The 14,819-nt window shown below is 66.4% G+C and overlaps 3 protein-coding genes across 3 annotated transcripts; 2 read left to right on the forward strand and 1 right to left on the reverse strand.

Moving 5' to 3' along the window:
• Positions 1–52: 52 nt before the first annotated feature.
• On the forward strand, positions 53–4,874 carry CHLRE_12g557700v5 (uncharacterized protein). Its single transcript, XM_001702774.2, has 8 exons — positions 53–157; positions 260–305; positions 431–814; positions 1,132–1,276; positions 2,670–2,787; positions 3,155–3,296; positions 3,728–3,803; positions 4,025–4,874. The coding sequence occupies exons 3-8, from the start codon at positions 636–638 to the stop codon at positions 4,181–4,183; spliced, it is 819 nt and encodes a 272-aa protein (XP_001702826.2). The 5' UTR covers positions 53–157; positions 260–305; positions 431–635; the 3' UTR covers positions 4,184–4,874.
• A 2-nt stretch (positions 4,875–4,876) lies between these two features.
• CHLRE_12g557650v5 (uncharacterized protein) lies at positions 4,877–10,602 on the reverse strand. Its single transcript, XM_043069124.1, has 6 exons — positions 10,466–10,602; positions 10,284–10,388; positions 8,659–10,181; positions 8,392–8,491; positions 7,133–8,103; positions 4,877–6,919 (listed from the first exon to the last, which is right to left on the reverse strand). The coding sequence occupies exons 1-6, from the start codon at positions 10,529–10,531 to the stop codon at positions 4,987–4,989; spliced, it is 4,698 nt and encodes a 1,565-aa protein (XP_042918879.1). The 5' UTR covers positions 10,532–10,602; the 3' UTR covers positions 4,877–4,986.
• Positions 10,603–10,712: 110 nt separating this feature from the next.
• On the forward strand, positions 10,713–14,804 carry CHLRE_12g557600v5 (uncharacterized protein). The gene is made up of 7 exons (XM_043069123.1): positions 10,713–10,881; positions 11,053–11,177; positions 11,481–11,612; positions 11,926–12,009; positions 12,743–12,817; positions 13,653–13,814; positions 14,110–14,804. The coding sequence occupies exons 1-7, from the start codon at positions 10,779–10,781 to the stop codon at positions 14,149–14,151; spliced, it is 723 nt and encodes a 240-aa protein (XP_042918880.1). The 5' UTR covers positions 10,713–10,778; the 3' UTR covers positions 14,152–14,804.
• The last annotated feature ends 15 nt before the right edge of the window (positions 14,805–14,819 follow it).

Raw genomic sequence — 14,819 nt, forward strand, 5'->3', positions numbered from 1 at the left:
TGCTTTGCAGCGCACCTCGGTCGCGCAGCTTCCATGGGTCGCGGTCGCGCATCTGGTCGCGGTCCATGGGCCACAGAGCCCCAGAGGCCAGCTCTGCACAACGCTTACTTTGCATAGTACTTCGCGGGAGAAAGCGATACTAGCGCCTGGATGTCCGGTGAGTTGAGCACTCTTAAGCTTCATTTTGCGTTGCATGGCGAAAGCAGTGCTTTATCAGGTGCAAATATACTAAATAGTTGATCGTGAACGGCCCTTACAGGCCCCGCGACGTGGAGGGCAGCTTTCGCGCATCATTCTCGCCTCAGGTAGCTCGCGTGCGGGCACAGGACAGAGACTTCTGCTCACATCTCACTCATGTGCTAATCCCGATGGGCGCGCAAGGGTGTCGCGACGAAGGCATAAATGACGTGTGTGGCCCCTGCACGCGCAGGTTCGCAGCCCTGCTCCCACGCCACAGCGCATCAACCTCAGCGACCGCAGCCCTCTTCTCCGCCCCGCGAGCTTTCGCCCGCGCAGCGCCCTTTTCAAGCAACAGACCCACCACCAGCGGCTGCCCTGCTACATCACCCCGGTCATCGTCACGCGGCGCCGCAACCAGCACAACCGCCGCCCCCGCGAACATCCCCAGCAGCCCCATGGTCGCCGCCACGCTGGGCTCGGCGGGGGTGATGGAGGTGGTGCGTGTGCCCTGCCTGTCGGACAACTACGTGTGGCTGCTGCACGAGGCGGCGCCGGCGGGCGGCAGTGGTGGCGGCCGTACGGCGGTGGTGGACCCGGCGGAGGAGGCGCCCGTGGTGGAGGCGCTAGCGGCCCGGTGCGTGGGTGTGGCGTGGCGTGACGGGGTGTGGCGAGGCGTGGCAGGGTGTGGCCGGGGTTCAGCATGCGGTGGGATTCAGGGCGATGGCACTCGAGCGGTTTGAGAGGATGGACAGGCGGCAGCTGCCGCGGGTGGCTGTGTCAGGGCTCAGCGGGGCAGCGCATGTGTGCGCGTCTGTGCATGAGCACAGGCACCCCACCCGCTGCGCTGCGCACCCGCTACACGACACCCCGGCCGCTCTCCTGTCTCCCGCCCACAAATTTACTCCTCACCCCCCACCGCGCTGCCCCCCCTTTGTCCTCCGCCTCCTGCAGCGGCTGGTCGCTTGACGCGGTGCTCAACACGCACCACCACGGCGACCACACAGGGGCCAACCTGGCACTCAAGCGGCGCTTCCCCGGCCTGGTGATTGTGGGGCCCCGCGCCGACAAGGACCGCATCCCAGGCATCGACGTGCAGGTGCGGTGGGTGAAGCGGTCGTGTGTGTGTGTGTGTGTGTGTGTGTGTGTGTGTGTGTGCGTGTGTGTGCGTGTGTGTGCGTGTATACCGTATGTGTGTTAAAGAGCACAAGGAAAACGTTGCGCAAAGACAGTGTATGCGATGCAGCAAAGCGACGGTTTACGGATGTTACCTGAAGTTACCTCGCATACCTGCTGCGTTGAGCCGCCGGTCTTACCAACCGGAAATCGCGCAACCCCCGCTACTCTAACCTCGAGGGGGGATTAGTGTCCACACGCTCTCAAGGGTGCAAACCCATGCATGTGCTCACGGTACCGTGAGGCCCAGGCACTCCTACGATTCCTAGCTCCGCGCCGCTACTCCTGGCCGCTAAGTCCAAGCTCCCGCCCAATCCTCGATGAAATTCTCACCTACGAGCGAATAAGAAAATAACAGAGCACAGGGCGGCAGCAGGGGAGTGTCACGAACAAGAGCGAAGGAACATGTTAGCGCGGTGGCGCGCGACGAGCAAGAGCAAACACGCAGCCCAGTCCCAGCCCAATTAACTATACTAGGGGTTGCGCGATTTGGGAAAGAGACGGAGGGTGGGCGACCACGAGCAAGTCAACAGGCGGGGAACGGCATGGGCGCATGCATGACGGCAAATGCAAACGGGGTGTCAGCACCACGGGCTGGCGGGGGAAAACAACCCCCGCTCCCCGCTCCATGGTGCGACGGAGGCGGCACACGCTAGGTACTCCCCTGATGCGGCCATGTAGCACCAGGTCCAAGTACACGCACAGCTTATGGGGACGTCGATCCCGCGGGCGGCGGCATGGGGAGGGTGGGCCCAAAGTTAGCACAGTACAGGTTATGGCGCAAATCAGAGGAACGCGACAGGCAGGAGGAACACGGCGCGCCCGAGGCGCCACAAGGCCCCCAGCCCGGTCCCCGACCCCGCGGAACGGGCTCCAGGCCTAGTGCCCAAAACTCGACAAGATAGCAATTTTCGGTAGCATCGTCCAGACGCGACAACACGCAGCACAGCACTGTGTAGGACGCCGAAAATTACCCTTCGACAAGATTTGTGAGCACAGGGCAATTTCACCACCAGAAATTGTCCATGCACTCACAAATCAAGTCGCTAAAACTCGAGCCCTAGAGGCCCCGGCACGCCCGCGGGACATGAACCGGCTCGCGCACTTGTGTTAAAGAGCACAAGGAAAACGTTGCGCAAAGACAGTGTATGCGATGCAGCAAAGCGCCGGTTTACGGATGTGTGTGTGTGAGTCACGTAGGGTAAGGCTGTGTGTGTGTGTGTGTGTGTGTGTGTGTGTGGATGTGCGCGCGTGACGCGGTGTGCCTGTCCTCCTCGCCCACCGCTTGCACGTCGCTGGCCTCATCCCGACTGCAGGTGGGCACGGGCGACACGTGGCACCTGGGGGGCCTGGAGGTGCGTGTGTTTGACACGCCCGGCCACACGCGCGGACACATCACCTACTGGGTGCCGCAGGCGGCATCCCTGTTCCCAGGTGGGTGGGTGGGTGGGTAGGTGGGTGGGTAGGTGGATGGGCGGGCGGGAGAGATGAGTGGTGTCGGCACGCCTGCTGCAGCTCCGTCCCCTACTACAACCTCTACTGCCCCTTACTTCTTGCCTACACGCATGCACCCGTCCCCACGCGTGGTTTCCAGCACATGCGGACTGTCCGGAGTGCTCGAATGTCAGCCCGCCGACACACACTGTCTTTGCGCTATGTTTTCCTTGTGCTCTTTAACACACACACACACACACACACACACACACACACACACACACACACACACACACACACACACACCTGCCATACATTTCGTGTCTCACCCCTCACCTCTCCACCCGCCGCCGCCGTACCCGTACAGGTGACACGCTGTTTGCACTGGGCTGCGGGCGGCTGTTCGAGGGCAGCCCGCAGCAGATGTGGACCTCGCTGAGCCAGCTGGCGCCGCTGCCGGACGACACGCTGGTCTACTGCGCGCACGAGTACACGCAGTCCAATGCCAGGTGGGCGACTGGGCGCGCAGGAGGGTTATGGGCGCGCAATCGGGGGGACGGTGGTACCGGGTGGGCGCATGGGCTGCGTGAGCGGCTGTTTGTTCTGGGCGGCGTGATGGGTAGAGGAGGGGGAGGGCGGGATGGGAAAGAGATGGCGTGCGTGTGGTTTCGCTCCGCCGGTGGGCCGGGTGGCCGACGCCTGCATGTCCACGTGCTGCTCATGCGTCCCCTGTGTGTGAGGGAGCGCAAGGTAAGAAAGACGCAGGACTGTGTGATGCGATGCGGTGCGATGCTCGCAGTATTTCCCCTAGCGTGCGCTAAAAACAAAATAGGAAGCCCGCCTCCGTGCGTGTGCGTGCGTGTGTCCCCTCGGCACTTCATAGTCGTGATTTGATCACTCCGTTCTCCATATGAACGGCTACGTCCCACCACCCCCGCAGGTTCGCGGTGACGGTGGACCCGGGCAATGCGGCCCTGGCGCAGCGCAAGGCGGCCATTGACGCGGCGCGGGCGCGGGTGAGAGCGGCTATGTATGCAGGCGGCCAGCTGGGTGGCGGGTGGGCGAGCAAGGCATTGCCGAATGCACAGGAGGCGCGCTGCTGCAAGGGGCGGTTTAAAGGCAGAATGCAGAATGGAGCGCACGCGTTTACACCCCAACGCGTCGCACCTGCCTGTCGCTCTTCCACTCCCGCTGACCCTTCCCTCCTCCTCGCTGCGCCCACCCGCCGCCCCTGCAGGGCGAGCCCACGGTGCCCAGCCGCCTGGGTGAGGAGAAGGCCACCAACCCCTTCCTGCGCCCGCACGACCCCGCCATACGGCAGCAGCTGGGCTTTGACGCCGCCGCCCCCGACTGGCAGGTGTTCGGCGCCATACGTGCAGCCAAGGACCGCTTCTGAGCCCGCAGTAACAACGGGCGGAGACGGTAGTAACGGTAACGATAACGACACAGTGCCGGGCGGCATGCGTTGCTCGGTTGCCACGGCGTACGGCATATGCAGTAAGCCCGCGAGTGTGCATTCCAGGTGTTGTAGAAAGCATGAGGGAAGGGAGCGCGGCACGGAAAGTGCCCGCTCGCTGTATACGGTAGGCGTGCTGTGTGCTTCAGGAGTCAGGTTGGGGAGTCGAGTCAGGTGGAGGAGTTGTCCGCGTGGGTTGTCCACGACATGTGGACTCGCACTTCGCGCTACGGGCTGGTTTTCTCCTGTGCTGCCTGTGCATCGTGCACATCGTACGCATTCGGTCCCTCGAGCATCTTTGACAACGTCGTCTCCATGTCACGCATTGGTGTGCATAATATCGGCTCTTAAGTTCCTACATGCGTCACGCGGCGAGAGAGGGAGCGTCCGAGAGAGAAAGAGAGAGGTACTGGATGGCGCAAGCACACCCCGAAGGATCCGAAGAATGATGTGTATGGCGGTGGTGCGTTCGAATGGGCTACACGGCACTGACGCCAGTGTCCTAGATCCCTTGTTGCCATTGCAACGACGATCATTTTTAATTACATTTTCGTGTGACTGCGGGGTAAAAAACGTTCGGCCTCAGACTGTGGTGGTGACCGGGGAACACTTGTCGACTGTGACACTGGACGCTACAGACGTCTCTCATCGGCACTCGCCACCAAGCATGTCTGTGTGTCAGCCCTGTGGCGTCCCATGTTCACGGATCAGCATCTCAAGGGCCTCAGCCACTCAGCCGCGACTCACGGCACCCGCACCTGCACCACCTGCGTCTGGCAGTACGGCAGCGCGGCCAGCAGCAGCTCGCCCAGCTCGGCATGCAGCCAGGCGGAGGTGGGCCCCGCAGCAGCAGGCGCGGCGGCATGCACACCTGCAGGCGCACAGGCCGGCGGCGGCGCCGCCACATCAGGCCCACCAGCCGCCCCAGCGGTCGTCGCCGCTGCCGCGTCATGCGTATGAGAGCTTTTGATAGTGCCAGTGGCAGCGCCCGTGTCCCCGCCAGACTCGCTCACGCACAGCACAAGCCGCAGCCGCCGCATACTGCGCAGCCGCGCCAGCCAAAGCAGCTCTTCCACAGACAATCCGCCCTCGCTGCCGCCGCCGCCGCCGCCGCCGTCGGCCCCACCTCCCACATCGCCAATATAGAGTTCCAATGACCTCAGCACGGGTGCCGCCCCAGCTGGCGCCGTACTGCGCCCGCTGCCCGACCCCTCCGCCCCGCCGGGACTAGCACTGGCACTGGCGCACGCAGCCCCTCCACCACCACCCCCGCCTACAGCGCTTACAGCGCCCGGCGGCAGCAGGCCTTCCAACAGGGCCCGCGCTGCCCGCGGCGTCAGCCCGACAGGAGGCGGGGCGGCGGAGCCGCCGCCGTACAGATCTGGATCCGCCGGCGGCGCTGCCCATCTGGATTCGGAGGTCCAGAACGGCAGCGCATCTGGATCCACTAGCGCCGCAAGCTCCCATGTGACGCTCAGCCGCTCCAGCCCCGGCATCGCGGCTGTAGCACCCGGCGTAGCCGCCGCCGCCACCGCCGCCGCTCCAGCACCACCACAAGCTGGAGCGGCAGCGGCAGTAGCAGGGGTCTGCGCGTCGCACGAGCCTGGGCTCAGGCGTGTGGCACCGCGCGGTGCGGCACACAGCTGCAGCGACAGACTTCGCAGCCGCGGCGTCCAGGGCTGTGAGCGAACCGCTGCCAGCTGCGCCGCCACATCCCACGGCGCCGCCGCAACGGCTGGCGCAACTGCTACTGCTGCTACTGGTGCTGCCCCGCTGTTCTCGGCGCCATTGGAGCCTGGCAGTAGCAGCCAGGCGGCTGCTACAGCCAGCTCCTCCAGTGGGCAGGCGCGCAGTTGCCCCAGCTCGGCCGCGCAGTGGCGCAGCTGCAAGCGCTGCAGGCGCGGCAGTAGCAGCTGCCGCTGGTGCCCTGCCTCCCCGCCACGGTTGCCGCCACTACTGCTGCTGCTGACATAACTGCTAGCCGTCAGTGGCTGTAGCCGCATGTCCAGGCCCTCCAGGTGCAGCTGCTCCAGTGAGGGCGGCAGCGCCCGCCAAGGCAGTAGCAGCCAGGCCGTCGCCGCCGCCGGCCGCCCTGCCGGCCGGTGCGCCAGCCGCAGCTCTGCCAGACGCGGCAGTAGCAGACCCGCCGGCGAGCTACAGCCCTCGTGACCTGTAACGCCCACCAGCGCGCCGCCCGCCAGAGCTGCTGCTACTGCCGAAAGGTCCCCGTCCAGGTGCAGCTTGCGCATCATGGCTGTAGCAGACGCTGCGGGTGCGAGTGGGAGTGGCGTCGTGAGCTCGGTGCGAGCATCGTGGCCAGCACTCTTGCGCTCCGCCGTTTGCAACGGCTGCGGCTGCGGCGATGCCTCAACCTCCACGTCATGCACGCCGTACAGCTGCAGGCTTTCCAGTCGCAGCTGCAACGTTGGCTGCTGCAGCTTCAGTGTTGACTCTGGCGGCGGCTGCACCGGCGGCTGCGACAGCGCCTCCGGCGGCTGTGGCGGAGGCGCCAGCCGCAGTAGCCGCGCCGCCAGCCGGGGGCACAGCGGCGTGTCCAAATCCAGGTGGGTCAGGTGTGGCAGGGCGGACAGGGAGGTCACACGGAAGGCGCCGGGCAGCCAGCCGCTGGAGACGGTGGAGCTGGAGCTGGCGGCGGGAGCGAGGCGCTGCAGCAACCTACGAGTGCGTTGAGAGAAGGTGCTCGAAAGGTGCGGTGTCAGGGTCCTAGACACGGGAATTGGCGGCAGCAGTCCTCATGTACGGCAGGCATGATATCCTGGGATCGCTTGGTTTCCCCATTGCGAAACCCTAAAATCCCATACTCTACCTTCCAACACAACCTTCGAAATCCCCCGCCACGCGTGTGCTAACACGTTCCTTGGGACCCACCTGGCCACAAGGCGCTCCTCCTCCGCGCTCCGCCCCACGCGCAGCGCCAGCCGCCTCAGGCTGCCCCCCAGCGCCTCCACGCCCGCCCAGCACCCCGGCAGTAGCCCGCAGCCCACGAACGTGACGTCCAACTCCGTCAGCCCCACCCTGCTACTGCCACTTCCGCCTGCTGCGCCAGCTGCTGCGCTGCTACTGCCATTGCTACTGCCGTTGCTACTGCCTCCTGCGAAGCATGAGAACAGGTCCATCGGCGCCATCTCCTGCAGGGCACCGCTGCCGCGCTCCAGCACGGCACGGATGTGCTCCGCGCGGCCCGGCCCCAGCGCCACTGCCAGCGCTGCAAGCTCCGCCGCCGCCGCCGCCGCCGCAATGGCAGCTATGGCAGCAGATGCGGGTGCTACAGCCGGTGCGGGCCCTGCGGATCCTGTCGCGACGGAGGGGGAAGCTGCTGAGCCCGCCGCCGCAGCGGCCGCAGCGTCTGCTGGTGACGGCGTGGCCGCGGCTTGCGTGGCGGCGACGGCAGCTGCGAAGTCCGCGCCATTGACGCCGCCGCCGGCACCGGCACTCACGCCAGACAGCTCCAGCTGTGGGCCGCGCGAGAAGCAAAACTCCATCTCCCGGGCCCTTGCCGCGGGCGGCAGGCGCGCCGCCGAGCCCTCCCGCGCCCGCGCCGCCGCCGCCGGCGCGACCAAGCCCTCCTCGCTGCTCCCGAGCTCCTCAGACTCCTCCACCACTTCCCCGCCGTCGCTTTCTTCTTCGCTTTCGCTGCCACTCTCGCTGCCCTCCTCGCTCTGCTCCTCCTCTTCTTCCCCCTCGCTCTCCTCCTCCTCCTCCGCCTCCTCCTCGTCTCCCGCCAGCTGCTCCGCCAGCTCTGCCAGCTGCCGCCAGGGGTCCACATACAGCACCTCGGCGGTCAGGGAGCCCAGGAGCGGCAGCGAGCACAGACACGTCAGCGCAGCCGGCGGCTCCACCTGCGGACAGAGGCAGGGGTGGCAAAGGGGGCAGGGAGGAGCGTGGGCGGCGGTGGCGGCGCTGGCTGTTGGCTGTCGGCAGGGTAGGATACCATCATGCAAACAAAAACACGTCGCATGCACCCCATTGCCACCCGCATTGCATCGCTGCGCAGCGCTGCCCGCACGTGAATGTTCTTGGCTTTGGAGCAAACTAAAACCCGACGGAAAGCGCCATGCCACACCAACTACAGCGGCCCGCCCTGCCCCCGCCCCCGCCCTGCCCCCGCCCCCGCCCCGCCCCCGCACCTGCGCCGCCAGCTCGCGCAGCACCAGGCGCGTGAGGCGCGTAAGGCCGGACGCCAGTAGCGGCAGGCCGCGGCGGATGCGCTGAGGGGCGGCGCTGGTCCTGTCGAAGGAACGGGGCGAGGATGGGCCCGCAGAGACTCAAAGGAAAGCCTTCGGCCTCAGGTGCGCAGGGCGCGGAGTTTATGCAGCGCCTTTTCCCCGCTCCACCTGCGACCCACCGCCCCGCATGCCCTCCATCACCACCATCATCATGCCGTCCGGCCTCACCAGTACGCCAGGTCCGCCAGCGAGCTGCCCTCATTGCACCACAGGTCTAGCGCCCGCAGCCGCCCGCCCAGGGCCCGGATGGCGGGCAGCTGCCCACCCTCACGCAGCTGCAGCACCGTTAAAGCCGTCAGCGCCGGCAGAGGCAGCGCCTGTTGCTGTTGCTGCTGTCTCCCGTCGGCTGGAAGATTGCCGTTGTTGCTGCCGTGTGCAGCGTGGTTGCTACTGCCGTAGCCGCTGTTGAGTTCGCCGCCGCTGCTACTGCCGAGGCTGGAGAGGGGCGCAAGGGCGCCCACCGCCGCGGCGCAGCGCAGGTCAAGCTCGGCCAGCGACGTCAGGCGCGGCAGCGGCGCCGACGTAGCCCACGACGACGGCGGCGCCTTTCCGCCCTTCACCGCATTCCCCGCTACCGCCGCTTCCTCTCTCCCCTCTGCGCCGCCAGCAGCGCCATCCCCTGCGCCCGCCGCCGCCGCCGCCACTGCCACCGCCGCCGCCGCCTCGTCCTGCTGCGCTGACGGCAGCAGCAGCGGCGTCAGGTCCAGAGCCGACCTGTGCGCCGCCGCCACCGCCTGTTCCGCCGCGTGCTGCGACACGGTGTGCTGCGGCTGCGGCCAGGCGGCGGCACCCTCGGCGGGCACCAGCGAGGCAGGGTAGCTCCAGTGGGAGGCGGCCAGCGCCGCCGGCGTGGCGTGTGCCGCCGAGTCCAGCCGATACCCGGGGTAGCACTGCGGCTGCAGCGGCTGCTGCGGCTGCTGCCCTGCAGGGGAAGCAGCGGCGCCGGGCTCGCCCGTCGAGGTGGAGGCGGTGGCCGAGGCTGCCGCCGCCGCGAGCTCTGGGTGGCGCAGCGACTGCGCCAGCGCCGCGTGGGGCCCCAGCCGCGGCGGCGGCCGCTGCGCGTGTCCCAGCCTCAGCCCCACCAGCCCGGGCAGGTGGCGGCGCACCGAGCCCAGCGCCGCCTCACAGGCCAGTCGGCCCACCTCCAGAGGCGACAGCGGGGGAGGCAGTGGCGGCGCCGGCGGCAACACCTGCGCCGTGTGGGCTGCGGGAAGCGCTGGGTCTGAGGCTGAGCCGGCTGAAGCCCCTGCGTTAGCGCGTGCGTCTGACGTGGCGCACTGCCCGCCATCTGCACCCGTGTCTCCACCCCCCTCCTCTGAGCTATCCGACTGGCCTGACATGCTTGCGGCGTCTGCCTCGCCCGCCTCCTGACCGTTCAACCGACCCTGCTCCCCTGCTTCCCCCAGCTCCTGCCCCGCTGCAGCCGCCAACGCCGCACCAGCACCGCCGCCCGCGCCCGCCGCCCCAGCCGCCGCAGCACTCGGGAGCAGCGCCCGCCGCCGCGCCTCATTGGCGGCGTTACTGCGGCGGCCCAGTGCAGTACGCGCCGCCGAAACGCCGCCGCAGCTGTCGTACGGGTTACAGCGCGCGTACGAGCAGTTGGGCAGCAGCAAGGTGGCGCGGGTGGCGGCGGGAAAGGCGGCTGCGGCGGCGGCGATGTGGCGGTCTGTGACCTCTGCATCCAGATATACCTGCGCGAGAGAAGTGATGCCGTAGGATGTCTGACAAGGATGTCTCGGGTTTCGAAGCCAGCAAGCGCGTGCTGCACCGAACGACGCCAGGACCAGACTGACCTGGAGATACAGGCAGTCTATGCTGCCAGCGAAGGCGCTGCGCCACTGGCGACACACCAGGCGGCACTGCGCCGCAGCGCGTGGGGGCAGGCAGGATCCCACAACCTGTGCAGCACACGAGGGTGGGGGAGGTGGTGTCGATCCCACGCCCGCATCATGCGGTACACAACATGTGTAGTCACCTGCAGCACCAGAGCAGGAAGCTCCGGCGCTGGTGGCTCCGTTTGCGGCATGCCGAGACCATTCATGTGTGCGCGCTGGTCAACTCCACATACTTTACAGGCGTGAATGATTGGTATTAAAGCCAACAGCTGTCCACATTGTAGCGTGACCGGTCAGTCCGTCAGTAAAGGAAGAAACGCTGCATGGGCGCCATCGCTCGGGCTCAAACACTTGCCGCTGACCCTTTCCATTCCTTTTAGTTTAACACTGTAGTGCCTCGCTTTTGGATTCGGTCAACCCTTTCTTTCCTTTCTTGTGCTGAACGTGAGCAACATGCCGGCCGACCTGACCGAGGTCTCGACTGAGGCCCTGATGGCCGAGATCCAGCGCCGTCTGGACTGCACGAAGAAGCCGGAGAAGCGTATTATCCTCATCGGTGGGTGGTCGCGCTTGGGCTCGCCGCCGGGGTCGATCGACCACCGCGCGGGCAGCGGAATATAGCGCGGAGCGCTATAACTTGATTTTGGACCAGACCCAGAAGTTTTAGGGGCAAAGACGTCACCCTGGTCAACATGGTTGACATCCACGACACGGATGATGCGCGCAGGCCCCCCCGGCTGCGGCAAGGGCACGCAGTCCCCTCGCATCAAGAACGAGCACTGCCTGTGCCACCTAGCCACCGGTGACATGCTGCGCGCGGCCGTGGCTGCCAAGACGCCCCTGGGCCTGGAGGTGAGAGGGCCGGGGGCACGCGTCCAACAACCGCAAATACACGCACGGCCGCCGGGCAGGGCAACGCCGAGGGCCGGGGCGGCCTGGGCACGCCACGCTGGTGACCTAGGATTGCCACTGCCCGTGTGTGCATGCCCCACCCACAACTTCGGGGCCGCGCGGATTATGCTCGTTTGGGGCAACCGCTGGCCGTTCTGCTGGCGTGTCACAACCGCCAACGCCACCATCTCCCTCCATCCCAGGCCCTTCCCCACTCCCCCCCAACCCTCTCCCTCCCTCTCCCTCCCCCCTTTTGACTTTCAGGCCAAGAAGGCCATGGAGAGCGGCGCGCTGGTGAGCGACGAGATCGTGATCGGCCTGATTGAGGAGGCCACGCAGCAGGCGGAGTGCGCCAAGGGGTTCATCCTGGACGGCTTCCCGCGCACCGTGGTGCAGGTGGGAGCGGTGGAGAGGAGGGCGGGGCTGGTAAACGCCAAGGCAACAGGAGGGCAGGAAGGAGGGGCAGGAGGAACGGGAGGGGGAGGAGAGGGAGGAGAGAGAGGATAGGAAGGGGAGGGAGGGGCGGGAGGGCTTGGCAAGAGGGAGGGCAGGAGGGCGGGGCAGGAGGGAGGAGAGGAAGGGGAGGCGGGGACCAGGAGCCCGGCGGTGGGTTGCGTGCGCGGGCTGGGTCAGTAGGGTGGGGACGTGACCCTGCCTCCGCTCCATCCTTCCCCCATCTCCCGCTGCCGCCATTACCTCCCCTCCACAGGCCAAGAAGCTGGATGAGATGCTTGCCAAGCGCGGCCAGGCCATTGACCGCGTGCTCAACTTCGTTGTGCCGGACTCGCTGCTGGTGAGGGTGGTGGGGGTGAGGGTGGTGGTGTTGGGAAGAGTTGGGGCGGGGTGGTGTTGGAGGAGGAGAAAGATTGGGTGAGGGGAGGGGGCGTGTGTGCGTGCGTGCAAGAGGCGGGTGGTCATGGGGGGAGGGAGCGAGGTGCGGTACTCTGGAGGCGTGCGTGGATGCGTGTGCGGAGGCGGGTGTACACGTGGCCAGAGCTTATCGGTCGAAGGGGCAAAACCAGACGCTACTACAGCGGTAGCTGGCACGGTCAGGGCGGCAGCGGCTGCAAGGCGACTGCCGGATTTGTCAGGCGCAGCAGAATCGGTTGGTGGTAAGGGGCCCTGCGGCAGTGGCACCGGGGGCCAGTAGCGGTCGCGCGGGGGCGGACGGCGGGCGGGTCGTGGCGGGCTGGAGCAGGCACGTTCTGGGTTACAGCCGTACAGGGCATTGCATGGGGGCTGCAGGGTGCGGCGCAGTGGCAGAACGCCGGGGCTGGCGCGGCCAATCACGAAACTGCCAAGCCGGCACCCGCGCATATGCCGTATATGCCGCGCCCGCACGTACCGTAGCCATCCAGCTGTCCCCATGTCGCCCCGCCTAGAGCTGCTGCTCTCCCACCCACCCAAACTGTCCCACCCTGGCCCCGTGCTCACCCGTGCAAATCCCGCCTCCTCGCCCCTCACCCAACCCCCAGCTTCACTTACTATTTTGTCATGCATGTTACCCCACACCCGACGTTCGCCAGGTGGAGCGTGTGGTGGGCCGCTGGGTGCACCCCTCCTCGGGCCGCTCCTACCACGTTAAGTTCGCCCCGCCCAAGGTGAGGCGGAGGGGCAGTGACGGGAGGGCGGGGGGGGGGGTGGTGGAGGCGTGGCGCGACGGGGGGTGGAGGCGGAGAGGCGGGGGCCGACTAAGGGGAAAGGCGGGAGCGCCCGGGGGGAGGGGGGCGGGCGGGCTGGAGGGAGGTGGGAGGGCGACCCAGGCGAGGGCGGGGGCCGGGCGGGGGAGTGTGGGCTGCGGCACGCTGGGCTGTGGCCGGCCGGGCGCCAGGGCCCTTGTCGGGAGGGGAGCTGCGAGGTGTGGATGGGTGCAGCGACGTGGCTGCAAGAAAGGCGCTGGGCCGTGCCGCGAACAGGGTTCCTTCGCCTCCCTGTTCCTGGTGCGTGCACTCCACGCAACAACGTACGCACACTCCTGCATACCCCCCTCCCGCGCACGCCATGCCGCCCCCACACGCTTCACGCCTCCCTCCCCATGCCCCCCCCACGCCTTCACTTCTTTAACAGTCATGAATGTAACCCACACACACACACACACACACACACACACACACACACACACACACACACACACACACACACACACACACACACACACACACACACACACCAGGAGCTAGGAATCGTAGGAGTGCCTGGGCCTCACGGTACCGTGAGCACATGCATGGGTTTGCACCCTTGAGAGCGTGTGGACACGAATCCCCCCTCGAGGTTAGAGCAGCGGGGGTTGCGCGATTTCCGGTTGGTAAGACCGGCGGCTCACCGCAGCAGGTATGCGAGGTAACTTCAGGTAACATCCGTAAACCGTCGCTTTGCTGCATCGCATACACTGTCTTTGCGCAACGTTTTCCTTGTGCTCTTTAACACACACACCAGGTTGCGGGTGTGGACGACGTGACGGGCGAGCCGCTGATGCAGCGCAAGGACGACAACGCCGAGACGCTCAAGGCGCGGCTGGGTGCCTTCCACGACCAGACCACGCCCGTCATCCAGCACTACGCCGCCAAGGTGGTGGCGCTCAAGGCAGACCGGCCGCAGGTGGGGTGGGATTGTGGGAGGGTTGTGTACATGCCAGCCCAAGCCAAACCGGACCCAACGCAAGGAGCGAGGAGGGGGTTTGGGGGCTTTTGGGGGGAGTCAGGGTTGGTGGGCGGGTGGGCGGGTGGGTGCTTGGGAGGAGGGCATGGACAGTTACACGGTATGGGGACGGTGGGGGCGGCAGCGAAGGCCTCAGGGCATCCGCCTAGTGCGTGTTGCTTATCCCTGTCGCACTTCTCTGCCCACGACACCCTCACATGCGCCGCGCTGCGCTGCCCGCTTCTGATGTGTGCAGGACGAGGTGGCTCAGGCCATTGCCTCGGCGCTCAACAAGTAATTGTGTGGGGAGCTACCGGACTGGAGCTAGCGTGCGTGACAATAGTTGTTTCGCGTCGTCACAAGACTAGCTTGATTGACATGTATTGATATGAGACCTAGGATAGCGTTGGACAGAGTTTTATTCACCAGGACTTGAAGGGACGAGACGAAGAGGGCGGGACGGCGAGTAGAGCAGACCGGACACCGGGCATTGCCGGCGTGGGCCTCAGCCGGTGCGGCGATAGGCAGAGGCGGCGCCAGCTCGAGCGGCGATGGCGGAGTGGAGGCCGAAGGGTTGATCAGGCGATCGAGTTGACGGGTGGGTTGATCAAAGGATGCATCGGGACAGCCGGGTGTGCTGCTGCATGCGGGCAACTTACGGTGGGTGCTAGAGGCGTGCAGGCACGTGGCACCATTCAGGAAGGCACCAAGTGCGTGAAAGGGCGCAAGCAAGGACTCGGAACTCGGAAGGGCGCAATGCAGCAAGCGGTTGCATCCCTTGTGGGAGGGGGTGACGGGCCACGCCGCGCGTGTGGCAATCGGGTGCGCGTGGCTGGTTGACAGCTCGGACTATGGTGCTCGAACCAGCTTTGGACAAATAAGACGTCCGGACATATTCAGGCGGCAACACGCCGGCCGTCATGGATGGAGTACGTGTAACCACGCACCGCAACAGGCATACAGTAG

Source organism: Chlamydomonas reinhardtii, chromosome 12, assembly GCF_000002595.2.
Source record: "Chlamydomonas reinhardtii strain CC-503 cw92 mt+ chromosome 12, whole genome shotgun sequence".
NCBI lineage: Eukaryota > Viridiplantae > Chlorophyta > Chlorophyceae > Chlamydomonadales > Chlamydomonadaceae > Chlamydomonas > Chlamydomonas reinhardtii.